This window comes from Phodopus roborovskii, unplaced genomic scaffold (assembly GCF_943737965.1).
Source record: "Phodopus roborovskii unplaced genomic scaffold, PHOROB, whole genome shotgun sequence".
Taxonomy (NCBI): Eukaryota; Metazoa; Chordata; class Mammalia; order Rodentia; family Cricetidae; genus Phodopus; species Phodopus roborovskii.
In genome coordinates this window covers 8,644,817-8,662,767 of record NW_026126407.1, presented here as the reverse complement: position 1 = coordinate 8,662,767, position 17,951 = coordinate 8,644,817, and the positions used below count along the sequence as shown (strand labels likewise).

General features: G+C 47.0%; 1 protein-coding gene across 1 annotated transcript in view; it reads left to right on the top strand.

The window, feature by feature from the left end:
- The first annotated feature begins 4,670 nt into the window (after nucleotides 1-4,670).
- The window catches only part of Trpv3 (transient receptor potential cation channel subfamily V member 3), a 33,483-nt gene continuing 20,202 nt past the window's right edge, over nucleotides 4,671-17,951 (top strand). The window contains exons 1-5 of the mRNA XM_051180049.1: nucleotides 4,671-4,873; nucleotides 5,137-5,267; nucleotides 7,182-7,302; nucleotides 17,520-17,624; nucleotides 17,729-17,815. Coding sequence (XP_051036006.1) covers nucleotides 7,184-7,302; nucleotides 17,520-17,624; nucleotides 17,729-17,815 — 311 coding nt within the window. The 5' untranslated portion in view covers nucleotides 4,671-4,873; nucleotides 5,137-5,267; nucleotides 7,182-7,183. The remainder of the gene's footprint in view (nucleotides 4,874-5,136; nucleotides 5,268-7,181; nucleotides 7,303-17,519; nucleotides 17,625-17,728; nucleotides 17,816-17,951) is intronic.

Genomic DNA, 17,951 nt, shown 5'->3' with positions numbered 1-17,951 from the left:
TTCTGAGCACTGGGATTACAGGTGCGCTGCCACAGCTGGTCTGTATTTCCAGCAGTTCTGGGGATCCAAACTCTGGTCCTCATACTGTGTAGCAAGTGTTTTAATCTCTCAGCCATCTTCCCAGGCTCATATTTTTATAAATTGGACCAGTTTTTGAATTTAGTCAGAGATGGAGCAGATCTTGTGAGTGTTCCTTTGCAAAATTGTTAAAGGGCAGCATCAGATGTATAAAATGTTGGTTCATTCATGAAGTAGTTAGAATGGTTTTTAGGCATATCCCCTCTGTGTTCAAGTTGCATGGATGCTACTGCAGCTACTTGATCAGAGTTCTATAAGCTTCAAGAACTTCTGTTTTGCATCTTGGCTGCAATTTGCATCTCAGCCATTTTCAATTCTCTGAATAATTTCTTCAGCATTATTAGCCTTTCCTTTTTCTTCCTTTAGTGCCTTCTGAAACTGACCCTGTCAACTCCAGTAATTTTACTGCATAATTTAAGTGGTCCTCCATAGGGCTAGGGAAAAGAGCATTCAGCAGTTCCCACAGACCACCTGAAGAGCATCTGCTCTTGAAGCCTGTCTGCTGGCTCCTTTGACATCAAGGTTAAGACAAAGTTCTCCCAGAAACAGCATGATGCATGAGATCAGCTTGGCCCATCTCCTTTGCAGTTTGAGCCTTACGCTCATATTCATTCCCACATCTTTGAGGCAGCACTTGGTGGAAGGAATAGGAGAGAGAATTGGGATAGACGTGACCTGTTGGTAGATGAGTCCTACAGTTCTTGCCATGCATTTCCTGTATAGTCAGGGTTTCTGCAAGCTGTTCAGTCTCTACCTCAGTTCTCCCAGGCTGCTTTATGAGACAATTCAGAAAATCCTGAACATGTTCTGATGCATGGGATACTATTCACAACCAACCCCATGGGACTCTGTGTATTCAGAAGAGGGAGTTGATGGATAAAGTTCAGAGCTGTCTGCAGATAGCTGACACATTAGGCACAGGAGTCACAATCATTTGGGCCTTAGCCACTGCTGGCTCTGACTTCTACTGTCAGATTTTATCCCGAGAACTAACTAGGTGGAACTCATTGGGGCTTCATTTGTTCTAGAAGTAGATCCCCCTTTCCCTGGAGCCAGAGAAGTCTAGCTCTGGGCCCCTGAGAGGGTAGTCTGGGGCTGGTATACTGGCTGTAGATTGCCAAGACATATATCAAGAACTAATTGAAAGAGATGTTTTTTTTTTCAAGATTATGAAGAAAATGGAACAGATTTATCAGGGGCTGGCCACCCTTATTTGAATGACATTAATGATGAAATAGACAAGATATTGGAGAAGCTTATGCAAAGTTTTGTTTGGAATAAGAGTATAGGCAAAGACAGTGTAATCGAAGTATTTAAAAAACATTTTAGGTGTGGCAATTTAGCAGAACACAGGAAAGCAAGAAAATGTGTCAGACTTATACTCAATTAGAGATGCTGAGTTTTGTTATAAAGTATAATGCCTACCAAAATAAACCTTATTCCCCACAACTTAACACATGTATGTATGTATATAGTTTATTATATGTAGTTAATGTCACTGTTTTGACTGCAATAAGATTTTGAAACAAATGAAAATTTTAAAATAAAAACAAACAAAATGTTCGTGTAAGCCTGTTTTGTTTTTAAAGGTCATGTCTGAATCTTCCTTTTCAAATAAAAATACTGTTTGTTAATGCAACTTCAATTTAGTGGTTTCCAGTTTTCTCTTTCTTCCTCCTCCTCATTCCTCTCCCACCCGCCTTCCCTCCCCCCTACTTCCCCCTCTCTTTTTCATGCTGGTCAAGAGGATTGAACCTAGGGCCCCATGCATTCTAGTCACGTACACTACCACTGAGCTATATAGCCCAGCCTTAAATTAATAAACTACTTTTGGTGGAGTTTTAGGTTCACAGCAAAATTGAGCAGAAATGCAGATTTCCTATGACCTGAATTCTCTAACCCCTCCCTCAATAGCTTTCCCTGCCATTGACACCCTTTGCCAGTATACCCAGCATCTTCAGCAAGGCAGCATCTCAGCTCTTAACCCTGAAATGGCTATATCCTGCCATTATGCAGATGGAATCTAGCCTGACCTCTGTTCAGGCCTGAGGTGGGAGACAGAAGTCTGCCTCATTCCCCACTCCAGCCTCACACACTAAGTAGGGTGTTTTCTTGAATATGTGAAGGAATCTGCTCCTCTTCACTGGTCCCCACCCAACAGAGACTCCCGTTCCTTCTCCCTGGAAAGTTGGAATCCAAGGGTTGGTTACCTGGTGATGCAGAGAGTAGGGTGTATTTGCTCATAACCTCTGTGAGTCCTCTGTGTCTGTGGGGCATCAGGCATAGGACAGCTTTTGCAGATAGATCATTTACTAGGGCTTCTGCTCTGACCTCAGCTAGCAGGATGAGGAATCTTGGGTATCTTGGCAGACATCTAGAGGTTGCCCGATGTTCAGGCCTCTAGAAGGCAGGCTGGGGCAAGATTACCAGAATTTTCCTTCTCTCTCCCAGCCTGCATCCCACCCCAGGCTCTGGCCCTGTGCCCTTTTCTGCACATACATACCCAACTCTGAAAGGCCCACTCCTGGTTTACTGTTTGTTCTTCTGACATGGAAGGAGAGTTCAGGTTGCTGAGGGAAAGTGAGCATGGCATAGCTCATGGCTGCTGAGGGAACTGGGAACCTGGTAGTGGAGGACACTTGTTAGGAGTTGGGGCTTTAGTCATAGGGATGTGGGGGGGGGGGTGGGGAGTTTCCTTGGTCCTGCCTCAAGGAGATGATGGGACAGACTCAGTACACTTCCTAGGAGAGGCCTTACCCTCTCTAAGGAGCAGATGGGAGATGAGGGGTGGGGGAGCAGAAGGAGAGGAGGGAGGGGATACTGGGATTGGAATGTAAAAAGCAAATTAATAATGTAAAAAAATGTTAAAAATGAATAAAAAGCCAAACAAACAAACAAGGAAAGGGTTGGGGCTTTGTGAATGAGCCCCACGGGCCATCCACATGGCAGACAGGACCAGGCCAGCAAGGCTGGGATTGTAAGGGAGGGAGAAAGAAACAGGAGGTGGGGCTTCCAGCTGCACAGATCCTCGGTTGTGCTGTGTGGACCCCAGATTAAAGATAGAAACCTCACAAGGGCAAACTTGATGCCAGGTAGGTAGGCAGAAGCACTGCCCATAGCATGTGCTGCTGGTTCAACCCAGCTGGGTCAGATTTCAGTGGTAACAGTGTCCCTGACTGGCCAGAGGCCAACCCAACTCTGGGTGACTAAGGGGTCAGGGTTGGCCCAGCACCCTGGGGTCATTCAGTGGACTGCATCTCAGCCTCACATGTGATCACTTTGCTGAGTCCACACATTGTGTCATCACACAGGCCAGGGTCTCAGGAGTCTGATGCTCTGCTGATGAGGCTTCCTTCCTTCCAATTTCAGTCCAGATGCTCCCTCTGATTTGAACCCATCCTGTTTCCCCATTGGATGACTCCCTCCTGCCTTAGTTGGCTTTTGTCATGTGGGATGGGATTATCCCAGATGGAGCTGGTCTTCTGGTGGTCCATAAGTTTCCTGAGGGTAAGGATAACACCCTTGGGTTCTGAATCCTTCACTGGCATCTTTCTGGGGAGTCTTATGGTGGGTGGATTCAATGACACTGAGTGTGGACCAGCCCTTGGAGCTACGCTGGGTTTTGTGGTATCATATCCTTACAGCAGAGTGGGCTTCCCCTAATCCCTGTTGTTATAGAGCATGCCTTGGGGTGAGTAATAAAGGACCTTTTAAGCTAATCTCCAGCTGGTTGCTGAAGAAATATGTGAAATCAAGGAAAGTTTCAACACAGAGCCTGGAATAGCCTGATGTCCAGGCTTCTGAGACATCAGAAGCAAAGGCAAGTCAAGGCTGAGTCAGGCCTGAGCAGGTGAGGAAGAAACAGCCTGCATTTCATTGAAGGTAGGGCTTTGATGGTGGTGTTTCTGGCACAGAGATGAGAAATCCTGAGAACCAACTGCAGGTTTCTGTGGAGTAAGCTGCAGGATCAGTGCCCCATCGAACTCGCCTGAGGTCCACTCTGCCCTGTTCAGGCCACGGGTCTTTCTCTCTGATGGCCCAGAAGTTGACCCTGCCTTACTCCACCTCCCCAGGCCGGGCATGTTGTAGTTATCAGAGATTCAGGATCTGGCCTTTTGGGAACACTTGGGAAAGTCCCTGCTGTGTCAGCCAATAGCCCTGTCACAGAGCAGGGACTTCCGTTCTAAGCCTGTCATGCCTTGCCTACACATCTTCCCTGCAGAAGTACATGTGAAGTTCCTGAGTCAAGCTCTGCTCCACCCCTTTCCCAGAAGCCATTTGGGCAAGCAGGGAGGGCACAGAGTCTTCCCGTAGTGCCCTGGCTTTGGAGAACAGTGATACACACGATTGCTGGGAGTACAAATTGGTGTGACAACAACACTACCAGCTGTCACAGGTTGTGAATTCTTTCTTCACTCCAGGTCCTTGTTCCAGACCTTTGCATTTGTTCCCTCACTTATTCTCTACCGTACAAGGTGGGCTTGACAGGTGAGGAAACCCAGGCCTGGAAGAAATGACTTGCCCAAGATCGCAAAGGCAGGAAATGGTGAGGTTGTCGCACGTGAAGGTCCACGATGCATCATAGCTATTGGGAAACATCGGACTTCCTCTGTCTCCAAGGGACTTGATGCCAGGAACTATTTTTGAAAGATGGATGTCAAGTCTTAGAGCTGGCCACCCTGGGATCCACTAGGACAGCCTTTGGCTGCAGCCTTCTTTCCCAGGGATCAGAGCAGAACACCTATGAAACTTCTTTACCTCCATCATCTTTGCCTGTGCATGACATCCTGGACCAGTAAGTTCTCTGTAATGGGTCCCATTTCCCAAGTGAGGAAACTGAGCTTATTGATGCCTGATGAGCACCAGATAGAAGAGAGGGAAGGGCTGGGACCAGATCTTCAGCTTTGTGCCACAGCAAGTGCCTTTCCTGCCTTTTCTCCAGTGGGGTGAGGCTGATTTGTAGGTGTCAGGGTGACTCACCTAGGGCATGTGGGTGTGGCCTGCCTGGCGCCAAGGGCAGGTGGCCCAGCCAGTTCTGCCTCTGATGCCTCATTCCAGCTGTCAGCTACCTCTGTGCCTATGATGAGAGCCTCTCACCTCCTCAGCCACCTTCCTGACGGTGGGTTTTTGGCCCCAGACATGCGGTGAACTCAAACCAAGGACTGTCACCACCATCTGGAACCTTCCAGGTAAGTCCTTGTCATCTAGGGAAGCTAGTATCCTTCAGAAATACTACAGCATGGGTGTAGGATCCTCTGGGCTATATCTGCCCTTGGCTCAGGAAGACGGGGGTAGAGCTTGGGTTCTAGTAGGAGAAAAAAAAGCCATGTCAGCTTTTGACAACAGGCAGGTGAGAGAATGCAGGCTCTGACAGGCCCAGGAACTTTCTCTTGAGGTTTGGGAATCTCAAGGAGAGAGGAACTCCAGAGCTTGTCTCCCTCAGCTAGCTTAGGGATAGGAATCTCCACGGCAGGAGTGTGATGGGTGTTTAAGACGGGATGAATTAGCCCAGCACTGAAGAGGAACAGGGCCCAGGTGCTCACAGGTATTCACATAGCAGCTATGGAAGGTCTCCCTGTGGCCTCTGCCTTAGGACAGGGCATTTCAACCAGTGTCAGGGTTCTGACAGGTGTGACATGGAACTTCCCAGGTGAGGGAGCCGGATCCCAGGACAGGGAGGGAGAGAGTCCAGCGGGTGAGGATGCAAGGCATATAATGGTGACTCAGGAGCTAATTATAGCTGCTGGAGTCCAAGTCCAGATTATCCTGACCCCCACTTGCCCCGGCTGTTCAGAATAGCTCACATCCATGGGCTTACCACAATGATGGAGCAGTTGGTGACAGGGGCACATTGGAGACCATTCAACTATTTCTCAGGGGAAACCAGAGGATGAGGGAGGATGAGACACATCTCTGTCCACTTTTGCTCCTGGCCCAGCAAAGCCTTAGCCCATATGTCCACTGATTGCTTTGGGTGGAGGCAAGCATTAAAGGGCATCTATCTGGCTGTGGCTGTGATGGACGTAGGCAGGGGCAGGGGGTTACTTCTCTATCTAAGTTATCTGAGGTGACTTAAATTGCAGTTGGTTCATTGACTGCTGAGTTACCTCTTGTCCACACTACCTTTCCATACATGTCCTATCCTGCCTGGCTACTAGCCTCTTCCCCCTCCCCATGATCTCCATGACAGCTTCTCCCTGACCCCAGGACACTGGTCTTCCCACATCCATGGCCTAGTCTCCTATGTAGCCTGGAGCCTTCCTTAGCTCCCTGCTTCCCTGGCATCAATCTCAGCTTTCAAGTTATGTTTGAGGGGTTTACAATGTGGCTCAACCTGTTGCCAAGCCCTTCCTGGCCAGGGATCCCCATGAACTCACCTAGGGTCTCCAGCTCTACTGGCTTCTTGCCTCTCACTGAACTGTCTTAAGCCCTGGTCATTAGGCAGGTTGTACCTTTTTCTAACTCAGCTCACGTGGATCATTAGTAAAGCCTGTTTGGACTGAAGGGCTGGCCCTCTACCCCAGGGTAAGTGACTATGCTTCTTCTAAGTGAGAGCGAGTCTGATGGGGTGCCAGTCATGGTCTGACTGTGCTTAACTTGTGGGGAAAGACAAGGGAAGTAATCAGCGGATGAACTGCATAGACTACCTGCAGGTGTCAAGAAATTCGAACCCCCTAGCTGTGTTATTCAGAGGCAGAGACTAGAGAAAAGGAGGTGACATTGGTGTTCTGTTAAGGTCAAAGAAGTGCGACCTTGACACAGAGATCTGAATACAAAGTCTTGAGGGGGGGGCATTGAGAAAGCAAGTTAAATCTCAGAAGTTTATCAGAGAATGATAGCCCTGGAAACGGTGATGGGAGGTCAGAGGTAGGATGGTTCTTTCCTGGACGCTGTACTGGACTCTCCTCTGGCTTCAGAAGCAAGCGATATGGGAGCAGAAACAGTTTCCCTGTGCCCAAGAAAGGCAGACAGTTTGGAAAGACAGGGAGTGAGCTTCCTGTTGGAGAGGTGTGAGCAGGAGGTAGATGGTACCCTATGGGAGTCTGAAGCCCCCAGAAGTTATCTCCTGCCCACTCAACCTCAGCATATGTCTTGGGCTCCAGCAATGAATGCCCATTCCAAGGAGATGGTGCCCCTCATGGGCCGAAGAACCACTGCACCCAGCGGGAACTCCGTTGTGCTCACAGAGAAGAGGCCAGCAGACCTCACCCCAACTAAGAAGAGGTAAGACTGAAGGCTAGGGCATGAGCTTTATACAGTGTGTGGCGCTGCAGGCACCCACTCCAGGGATCCCTTGTTTCCCATAGACTCAAGACTCCGAGTGTCACCTGGGGTGGCCTGATGACAGACTGCATACAACTTGGGGGTGGGGATCAGCACTGTATATTCAGGTGCCTTTGCTGAGGTCTTCATGACTGGCATAGGGACGGGGTCTTCTTTTTTAAAATAATTTATTCTTTCTTTTTTTGGAGACAGGGTCCTCTGTGTAGCTTTATAGACCAGGCTGGCCTTGAACTCACAAAAGATCTGCCTGCCTCTGCCCTTGAGTACTGGGATTAAAGGTGTGGGCCATCACCGCCCAGCTGAATTTATTTATTCTTTTAAATTTTATTTTACATTTCAACCCCAGTTCTTCCTCCCACTCTTCTTCACCTCCCCCACTAGCTCACCCCCAGTCCATCCCTCCTCACCAGTAACAGCTTTCATGAGGAGTCAACAAAGTCTCACCCAATAGATTGGGGGCAGGACCAGGCCCTTCTCCCATGCATTAAGGCTGAGCATGGCATCCCACCATAGGAAATGATCTCCAACAAGCTAGCTCATGTACCAGGTTTGTATCATGGTCCTACTGCCAGGGGCCTCTCTGATAGTCCAAGCTTCACAACTGTCTCCCTCATATGGAGGGCCTAGTTCAGTCCCTTGGAGTCTCTACAAACTCAGTCTAGAGTTCATAGATTTCTAAGAGCTTGGTTCGGCTGTCTCTGTAGATTTCTGCATCATGATCTTGACCTCCCTTGCTCATATATTCCCTCTTCCCTCTCTTTGACTGGATTCATGGAACTAGGCCTGGCTCTTGGTTGTGGATCTCTGCATCTGGTTTAGGATGGGGTCTTTTTAGATGGGATAGGGGAAACTGAAGCAAGAACATTCAGGAAGTCTCCCGGAGGGGTAAGGGTTGCTGAAGCCATTCTTGAGAACAGGAGTAAAAAGATGGGTGGCATTCTAGATAGTCTGGATCCTTGGCTGGGTATGTTTTTCTTACATACACCAAGTAGCTTTCAATTTGCTTTGGAATCAAGTCTGTATAATAGGTTGTATTGGGGTAAACCTGGGAAGGCAGAAGGTACTGCATGATGGATTCAGTATTGTGCAAAGTATAAATTACTGGACCTCCAGTAGAAAGTGTGTTTTGGGAGGCAGCATAAAAGGAGGATCCTGGCACATAAGGAAGGAGGTAGATGTTTTGGGCTAAGATGTTTGGGATAAAGGTAGTTGTAGCTAACCAGAATATATATACTGGCTTCTTTCCCTCCCTCCCTCCCTCCTTCCCTCCCTCCCTCCCTTCTCTTTTTATTTTCTTTCTTTCTTTCTTTCTTTCTTTCTTTCTTTCTTTCATTCTTTCGAGACAGGGTTTCTCTGTGTAACAGTTCTGGAACTCACTTGGTAGACCAGGCTGGCTTCAAACTCACTGAGATCTGCCTGCCTTTGCCTCCCAAGTGCTGGGATTAAAGGTATACACCACCACCTGGCCTTTTAATATTTTATTTTTTATTTTATGTGCATTGGTGTTTTGCCTCCATATACATCGTATGTGAGGGTTCAGATCTTGGAGTTACAGACAGTTGTGAGCTACCATGTAGGTGTTGGGAATTGAACCCAGGTCCTCTGAAAGATCAGTCAGTGCTCTTAACCACTGAGCCATCTCTCCGGCCCCTGAATATTTTCTTTTGAGACAGGGTCTTGCTATGTTTCTCAGGCTTGTCAGGTACTTGATACATAGCCAAGGAGTCTTGAACTTAGGACCCTCCACTTTCTGAGTGCTGGGGTTACAGATGTGCAGCCCCATGTTCATCTTCAGTTGTTGTAATGGCTATGTGTCCCATAGGGATTCAGATGCATGGCGGGGTCACCTGGTGGGGCAAATGGAGATTATGATCAAGATGGCTATAGTTGTGCCGAGCTGGATCTCTATATGAAGACACTACTAATGATACCAACTTATAAGACACAGTTAAATGCCATTATGTTGACAAAATGGTTAACAGAATCAGGGTGATCAGTGCAGTGTGTGTTGACTTTGATAGTATGATGCTCCTGGGGACTAGGTGGGGCTGGAGTGCTTTTGTCTCACTTCTAGGTTGAAGATGTTGAGACAGAAAACAGACTTTAGATGTCCATGACTGATCTTTTTGGGTGATTAGGCTCCTCTCAGTTGGGTCAAGTTACACCAAGAGGCTAGTTCAACTATGGCTTCCCTGGGCCCTGGATGGTTCACAGTCTAGGATGGCTTATTTTCCCTGCCTCCTCTGCTCCCACCTAGTCCTCCTCTTGGGCCATTGGAGAACTTGGTTTCTTCTGCCTGTTGGTTAAAGTCAGAATCATTGAGGTTTCCTGAGTGTCAGGGGACAGACACCTTAACACAGAGATAAAGGACACCCACTCTTGCCCATAGCCTGGAGTGGGGGACACAAAGGAGAATATGAGACGTGTCTGGAGTAAGTAAAATAAACTACTACAGAGGAGGACTGAGGATGGACAGGTCTTTCTGAGCCTGTGGACAGTCTGGAGTACTTCATAAGAGGAGGTGACATTACAACGGGCTTTGGTAGGTGGAGTTGATGGGAAAGGGTATGCGGGCAGAGGGGCATGAGAGTGAAAGCTGAGACAGTGTCTCAGGAGTTTTAGTAGTTGAAGTAACATGAAGGTAGAAGAGCCACAGGGTGATTTCCTGAAGTAGGGGTATAGCGAGGTAGGAGTTTTCGAAATGTTGCTCTGATTGACCCTTGTGGACAATGTGTTAGAAGGGAGACTAAGGGCAGGGAGACCTTGAGGAAGATGTTGAGAAACAGGTGCTAGGTGTGAGCCTGGGTGGTCAGGGATGGAGGAAGGGATGGATGAGTGTAGAGCCAGTCATGGGATCTTCTGGGGGCAAGAAGAGAGAAGGAAGAGCCAGATGATGCATCCTTCTGGTGGGGAAACTCAGAAGCATGATGGGCTGCCTTGGTCAAGAGCCCACCAAAGAATCAAGGGCAGGAGTGGTGGGCCAAGGTCATGTGTGAAGTACCAAGTAAGAAGTGCCTCGATGACGCTAGGCAGAGCTTCCATCCTGGAGTTTAGGAAAGCTAGGAGGAGTAGAGCTGAGACAGGTGGCATACCAGTTGGCGTAGCCTGGATCTACATGGACCCATCTGGGAAGTAACAGAAACACAGTTGACCTAAGCCAATATGGCCCCTCATCCTGGATCTCCTTCCTTTCCACTCCCAGAGGAGGTTAGGGCATAGGGACAGGGTTATGGATAGGCTCTATAGGAAACACCAAGTTCTTCCACATCAGGCTCTGCTGAGCTGCTTTTTTTTGAAGCCTGTGTCTGTTCATGAAATTAGTTCCAGGCCCAGTTACTGTCCAAATGACTACCTGGTCCAGCCAAGAGTATGAGGTGTGATTTTTATCTCCTGAAGTGGTGGCTCCACAGACTCTCTGAGGGTATTCATGTGAAGGTTTCAGACTTTCCCTTAGAAATGACTATAAGACTTGGGCCTAAGGAGAAAAAAAGAAAAAGAATAAATTATGTATAAAGACAGAGTACAATGAAGTACTAGGCTATGAACTAACGGGAGAACTGAAGCCAGGAGGTCTACAGATCTACAAAGGGGAGAGATCTTTGGACCTATGAGCTTTCCTGAGCCATCATGTCATTCCTTGAGTAGCTTCCACATTGGCCTCCTTATTGGGCCTGAGGCAAGGGGACATACAGGGTCAGAGAGCTGGCCTTGGAGAGTTTAGACACTTGGAGATTTCTTGGGTCAAAGCCGATGGCTAAACAAGTTTCTATCTAGCCCTAGGTTACTTTCTGGTCTTGGAGTTGTCTCTTGAAAGTGACAGAAATGGTGGGGAATTGGTATACAGTTGTCTGTGCACTTGAGTTAATCATACCAGGTTGTACCCTTTGACCTAGACCAAAGCAATAAACAATGAGCATCTGCACAGGCAGGATCCAGGATGTCATGTGGTCCAGATGTTTATGATGGTGGGTGGGATGTGGTTGTGTAGTGTCAAGTAGGGCAGGGATGCATCAGGCCACGCCTCGTGAGTTAGGCCATTGCCTAATCGTCTGGTCTTCCCCAGCCAGGCTTTCACAACTCCTCTTTCCCCTTCTTGCTCTCTGGACTCCAAAGCTTTCCTTTTCCAAGACAGACTTCCTTTATAGCCCAGGAGGCATTTTTCATTCTTCTCTCTGCTTCAGGGCTTTTCTAGAGCCAGAGGCATATTTCAATGTTGAGAGCCTCTAATTCCCATCCCCAATTGTAAGGGCCTTCATTGTTCTTGTGCTCCTATAACCAGCCTCTCCTTGAAGAGACAGATGTGGTAACTGGGATAATTGTGTTAGCCCTGGTTGACATCTCTAGAGGATGAGGTCTCTGGAAGGAGTGATTATCTCCTTCCTATACTCTCAGTATCATACACTGGGAAAATGATTAGATTTGAGTAAGGGTAGGAGCAAATTAGGAATCAGACAAGGCAATGAGGGGAGTGTATGAGTCAATGAGGAAGATGCTCAAAGGCTCAGCACCAACCAGGTCTCAGCACGGTGAGATGATGCCTTCCTCCTTCAGTGGGGCCCTCAGCTTAAGGCCTGAATGCTGAATACTTACATGATGTGGCTTTCTGTATCATTCTTGATCTTTTGAGAAGAGGGGACCCAGTGGAGGAGTGGCAAAAGACCCTACTTCAGCTTGTGTGTGAGACTGAGAAGTGGGGCGGGGAAAGGCGAGAACGTTCAGAAATTGGGAGCACAGCCAGTCACAGGAAGGATTCAGCCTCCACTATTGACAGTTTAAGGTTGTGATGATCTGTCTGAGTATTCATATCCACAGACCTCTCCACCTTATTTACCTACTTGATTGCTTGTTATACATTTGTCCAGCATCCATCCATCCATCCATCCATCCATCCATCCATCCATCCATCCATCCATCCATTCTTCTGTCATCTACCCGCTATTCATCTATTAGCTCATCTGTCCTTCTGTCTGATCAGCAATTATTCCCTCCACTTGAATATATCTCATTCATCATCTATCCTTTCATGCATCCATACAGTGGGATTTCCTGAGTACCAGGACCACTACGAGGGAATCAAGGTTGATTCTGGTAAATCAAAGATAGTGCCTTTATAGTCCTTGTTATTGGGGAACTTAGTGCTGAATTGTCCAGAGCAAAGAACCAAATGGCTTATCTGTGCTTTGCATCGGTCTTACCTTGAAGCCAGTTTTGATCAATCCCCTGGAGTAGCAGATCTGGAAAAGAAGGGAGTCTGCTTGTATCTTAGCTACAGGACCAATGTCTTGCACACTGTAGGAATTTGGTAAATATTTATTGAGTGGAGCACCCTTAAGGGCAAGGTAGGCTCAAGGGAGGATCAGACCAAACTTTCTGGGAGAAAATACATGGGTGTGGGTTTGGGGCTCTCTCTGTTTGGAGAAAATCTGGCAGTTCTCAACCAGGATGTTCTGAGGCTGAACATCTAGTAGATGTGCTTAGAACTTCTGAGTCAGGCTGCCACAGCGGAGTGGGGCAGCTTTGGAGTGGTATCTCAGGGTATGGTAACCTGATCGGATAACCCCCAATGTCAACTTCAGCTGGACAGAACATATGTGTTTGATCTTGGGGTTACTGTGGCTGGGAATTATCTGGCCCAACAAGTATCCTATTAGCTGAGAATTCCTGGTCCAAAGATAGAAAGTACCCACTTATAGCCAGATGCAGAGCTTGACCAGAACCCTCGCTTTGGGTTTCTTCTCTTTTGAAGTATTTGCTTTTAGGTAAGCACCACCTCTTTTTCCTCCCTTTCTCTCTTTTCCTGTCTGCCGTTCCCCTCAACAAGTTCTTACGTGTATGCCAGTCTAGCCTTGAACAATCTTTCTTTCTTTCTTTCTTTCTTTCTTTCTTTCTTTCTTTCTTTCTTTCTGGTAATGAATTTTTATTTTCTCATAGCAATACAGATTCTATGACTCCAAACAATCCTCATTTTTTCTAGATGTTTGAGTAGGGTTCACATTTACATTCAGATATTTGATTTCATGTTTAGGTTGTCGTATAGGTAAATTTTATCAGATTGCAGGAAAAATGCAGAGGGAAATGGGAGGTTTTTGTTTACCACAAAGAAGGAAAAATAAAATAAGAATATTATGACCTCAAAAATGAAACAAAACTGAGAATTAATTACAAGAACAGTTCACCATGAACTCCATGGAAAGAGTCAAGAATAATCAGGACATGTTGTACCTTAAGAAGAACACAGCTGTAATGATTGGTTTATCCATGAAACAGCTAGGGATTCTAAATGGACCTCAGTGGAATTGGAGTATCAGTTTTCAGATAGGGAGACAGGAAGTGAGCAATAATAGGTTTGCCTCTTTCTATAGCACTTCACCTAGACTCCAGTTCCATTATTCTTTTAAGTCCATGGTAACCATAGGCACCAATGGAAATGGGAAACTGTGCTTTCTGTTTTGGCTTGGTCAAAAAATATAGATGTACACATAACTTAGGATTGTAATGCCGTGGAGGTCCATAGAACTTAAAACTACATGGAATTCCTTATTCCTCTTCCAGATAAAGAAAAATGGCTTAAATTCATGCTCACAAGAAAATCAAAGAATTTCATGGGATGTATTAGTAAGACAATTCTGCTTAGAGATAGTATTTTACCTAGAAGACCAATCTGTCTTCATTCTACATTCACTCACAGGAATGTAGTGTTCTGTGCTGTTCAGATTCCCCATTCATCTTTCTACCAAAAGACTGCAAGGTGGGAAGGCACAAACTTTGAACAACGGTGGCCAGAAAGGTTTCTCCCAGCTGAACAATCTTTCTGCCTCAGCCTCCATCATGATCCATAGTGTGATCCACCATGCCTGGCAGAAGGCTCTTCTTCAATGGTCAGAATCCAGGAGGGGGAAGGCCAATGTGTCCTTCACCCCATTTATGGATTTATTATGAGATTTAGGGTTGTCTGTGCCTGAAGTGAGGAGAGGAACGTCTCAGGCCAACCAGGATTCTCCTGCTTGCCCTGATTGGGTAGCCTCCTTTTAGGTAACCCCTGCAGTGGATTCAGCTGGAAGCAGGCCCAGAGGACTAAGCTGAGAACAGAGCTGTGTGCATCACTGTCAGCTATTAGCCTGGACAGCAGGAAGCAGGTTCTATGGCTAACTCGAGTCTGCTCTGGGGGAGGTGCTTACTCATCCTTAGCCTTAGATGCCTGGCCTATATAGACTGGGACTCTGATCACACTCTTTTGCTCTTCTTTCTAAACTTGAGATGGGAGGAACTGCGCTTTAGAGCATCCTCCATTCTAGGCCCAGGAAAACCCCAGGCAGCAAAGGTGTTTAGGAATACTGTGTGCCTCCAGTCAGGAGGCCAGCATTCTCGATGAGTCACATGGCCAGTAGCAGCTATGCTACAGCAACTGCAGGGTTGAGTGTACTGCAACTGAGTTCACCCTCAGCTGATCTTCATCTTCATGTTACTAGAAGACTCATCTCCCAGTGTGTGACCATGGTGTCCAAGGTCATGTGCATCTGCATTTGTGGGTGTGGCTGGCTGTGGCTGGTTGTGGCTGTCTTAGGCAGAATGTCTGGTAATGTGTGTCTCCCATTCCCTTGAAGCCTGAGGAGAAAGCGGATCATGGCTTTGTCTCTCTCCTTTACTGCCTGGTAATGTTTTTTGGGCCTCCCCTCCTTTTGTTTTAATTTTTAATTCATTTTTTTTGCTAGTATATATTAATTGCACAAAGTTAGGGTCTTGACATTCATGCAATGCACATAATGAACTTTGATATATTCTCTCCTTTTGTTACTTTTTTGTGTATGAATATGTATTTATTATGTATATGGGTGTTTTGCCTATTTGTATGTCTGTACACCATGTGTGCAAAATGCCCACGGAAGCCAGAAGAGGGAGGGTACAGGATCCCATAGGACTGGAGTTATATATGGTTATGAGCCATCATGTACATGCTGGGAATCGAACCTGGGTCTTCTGGAAGAGCAGCCAGTGCTCTTGACTGCTGAGCCATCTTGCCTGCTTTTTTCCCCTCTCCTTTTATCATTATCCCTCTATATCCCTAACATTTCCACTCGTAGTTTTATGTCCATTTTCTATCTTCCACATATGAGAGAAAAGATGATATTTTGTGTATCTAAGTCTGGCTTATTTCACTTAGCAGGCTGATCTCCAGTTCCATACATTCTCCAAGAAACGATACAGAATCTCATTCTTCATGGCTGAGAACACCACTTTATTTTTTACTTTTTATTTTTTAATTTAATTTTTTTATTTTACCTATCGATCCCAGTTCCCTCTTCCTCCCTCCTTCCCTTTCTTCCTCCCTCCCATGCCCCTCTCCCATCCCCTCCTAACTCCACAGGAAGGGTGGTGCCTTCTAGGAGGGGTCAACAAAATCTGTCAAGTCATTTGGAGTAGGGACTAGGCCCTCCCTTCTGCCTCTAGGTTAAGGGAGTATCCCTCAATGGGGAATGTGCTCCCAAAGCCCTTTTGTGCATCAGGGATACATCCTGGTTCCACTGACAGAGGTCCCTTAGACTGCCCAGGCCTTCTAACTGAGACCTATGTTCAGGAGATCTGAGTCAGTCCAATGCTGGTCTCCCAGCTATCAGTCTGGGGGTCCATTAGTTCCTCCTTGTTCAGGTCAGCTGTCTCTGTGGATTTCTGTAGCTTGGTCTTGTCCTCCCTCTCTGCATCTAGATTCCAGTTCAGCTCAGTGTTTAGATGTGGGTGTCTGCTTTCCATCAGCTACTAGATGAGGGGGAAGCGCATTTATGGTAGCCTTTCCACTGTTGATCAAATTGGTAGTTGGGGTCAGTCTTGTAGGTCTCTGGACATTTCTCTAGAGTCAGTTTTCTCTATAATGGCTCTCTCTTTTATGGTGTCTCTCTCTCTTTCTCTCTCTCCTCTCGTCTTCTCTGACTCAATCCTCCTAGTCCCACGTGCTTTCCTCTCCTCCCCTTCTCTTTCTCCTAGCTCCCTCTCCACTCACTGCCTCCCCATACTCCCAATATGCTTAGGAGATCTTGTTCCTTTCCCCTTCTGTGAGGGGCCTTGTATGAATCTCTTAGATTCCTCCTTGTATCCTAGTTTCTCTGGCGGTGTGAATCATAGGCTGGTGATCCTTTGCTCTATGTCTAAAATCCATATATGATGAATACATACCATATTCCTCATTTTGTGACTGGGTTAACTCATTCAGGATGGTTAGAACACCACTTTATAAACTACCATATTTTACTTGGTTGTCTGTGGATGGGCAGCTGGACTGACTCTGTGACTTCACTCTTGTGAACAGTAATGCAATAAACATGGGTGTGCAGCTGTCATTGTAGGATCCTCTTTACTACAGACCCACGGATTGTACAGCGGAGTCATCACACTCCCTACAGCAACATGTGAATGTTCTTTTCTCACATACCCCCATTCATGCTTTAGTGTTGCCTGTTATCTTGATGAGAGGCATTCTCACATGATATATTTTATTTTTTTTGGAGGGGGGGATAGTCTTGCTATGTAGCACAGGCTAGCCTCAAACCTATGATCTTCCTGACCCAGCCTCCTGAGTGATGAGATTAGGGTCATATATATGCCCATGTCTAATCTGGAATGGTCTTCTTGGCGGGGGATACTCAATCTAGGCTGCTAGACCCTTTAGTTCTCCCTGCCCTAGATTAGCTTTCTCAGTCCATCTTCTGTTCTGACAAAAGGACTAATGGGCAACGAGAGCATAAAGAGAGACTCTGGCCCTTTCCCTTAAGTTACTAGAAGACCTGCATGGATTTGAGTCTAGGGACCTTTCCTAAAAGGCTTTGCCTTCAGGCCTAGGTTCTAGGAGCAGCTGGATGGCAATGGGACCCAGCTCCCATTGCCTTGTTCCATCTTTGAAAGGCCTTACACCTGGGGGCAGCTATAGATCCTTAGGTTCTGGGCCACCCTCAGTGAGCCTCTTGGGTTCATCCACATGGTATTTTTAGAGACAAGAATCATCCAGACTCAGCTTAGAACCCTGACTCTACTCCACCCCTAAGGACTAAGATAGGACCCGTGGCACACAGGCTGCGGGCTCAGTTAGGGTGGGACCTCTGTGGCAAGGCTTCAGGACACTTAGGCTCTGCCCCAGTTCTAATGGCCTTGATTGGGTGTCTCCTCAGTGCACACTTCTTCCTGGAGATAGAAGGGTTTGAGCCCAACCCCACAGTCACCAAGACTTCCCCTCCCATCTTCTCCAAGCCGATGGACTCCAACATCCGTCAATGGTAAGTACTGGCTGCTGGCCTGAACATGGCTGGGCCTGACTGTGGCATGGTAGTACTGTAGATTTTAAATTTGTCCCGTTTTCTTCTTTCTCCTCCATCTCCAGCCTCTCTGGCAATTGTGATGACATGGACTCCCCTCAGTCTCCTCAGGATGATGTGACAGAGACTCCATCCAATCCCAACAGTCCAAGGTCAGTGTGGCCCTCCCCCTTAGCTCACTATTCTCGGCAAGGGGAGGCAACACAGGGATGGGCTGCACAGGAAAGAGAAAAAACCATCAGCTCTGGGGACTGGGACAAACACCTAGAGGCCTGAGCCATGGTTGTA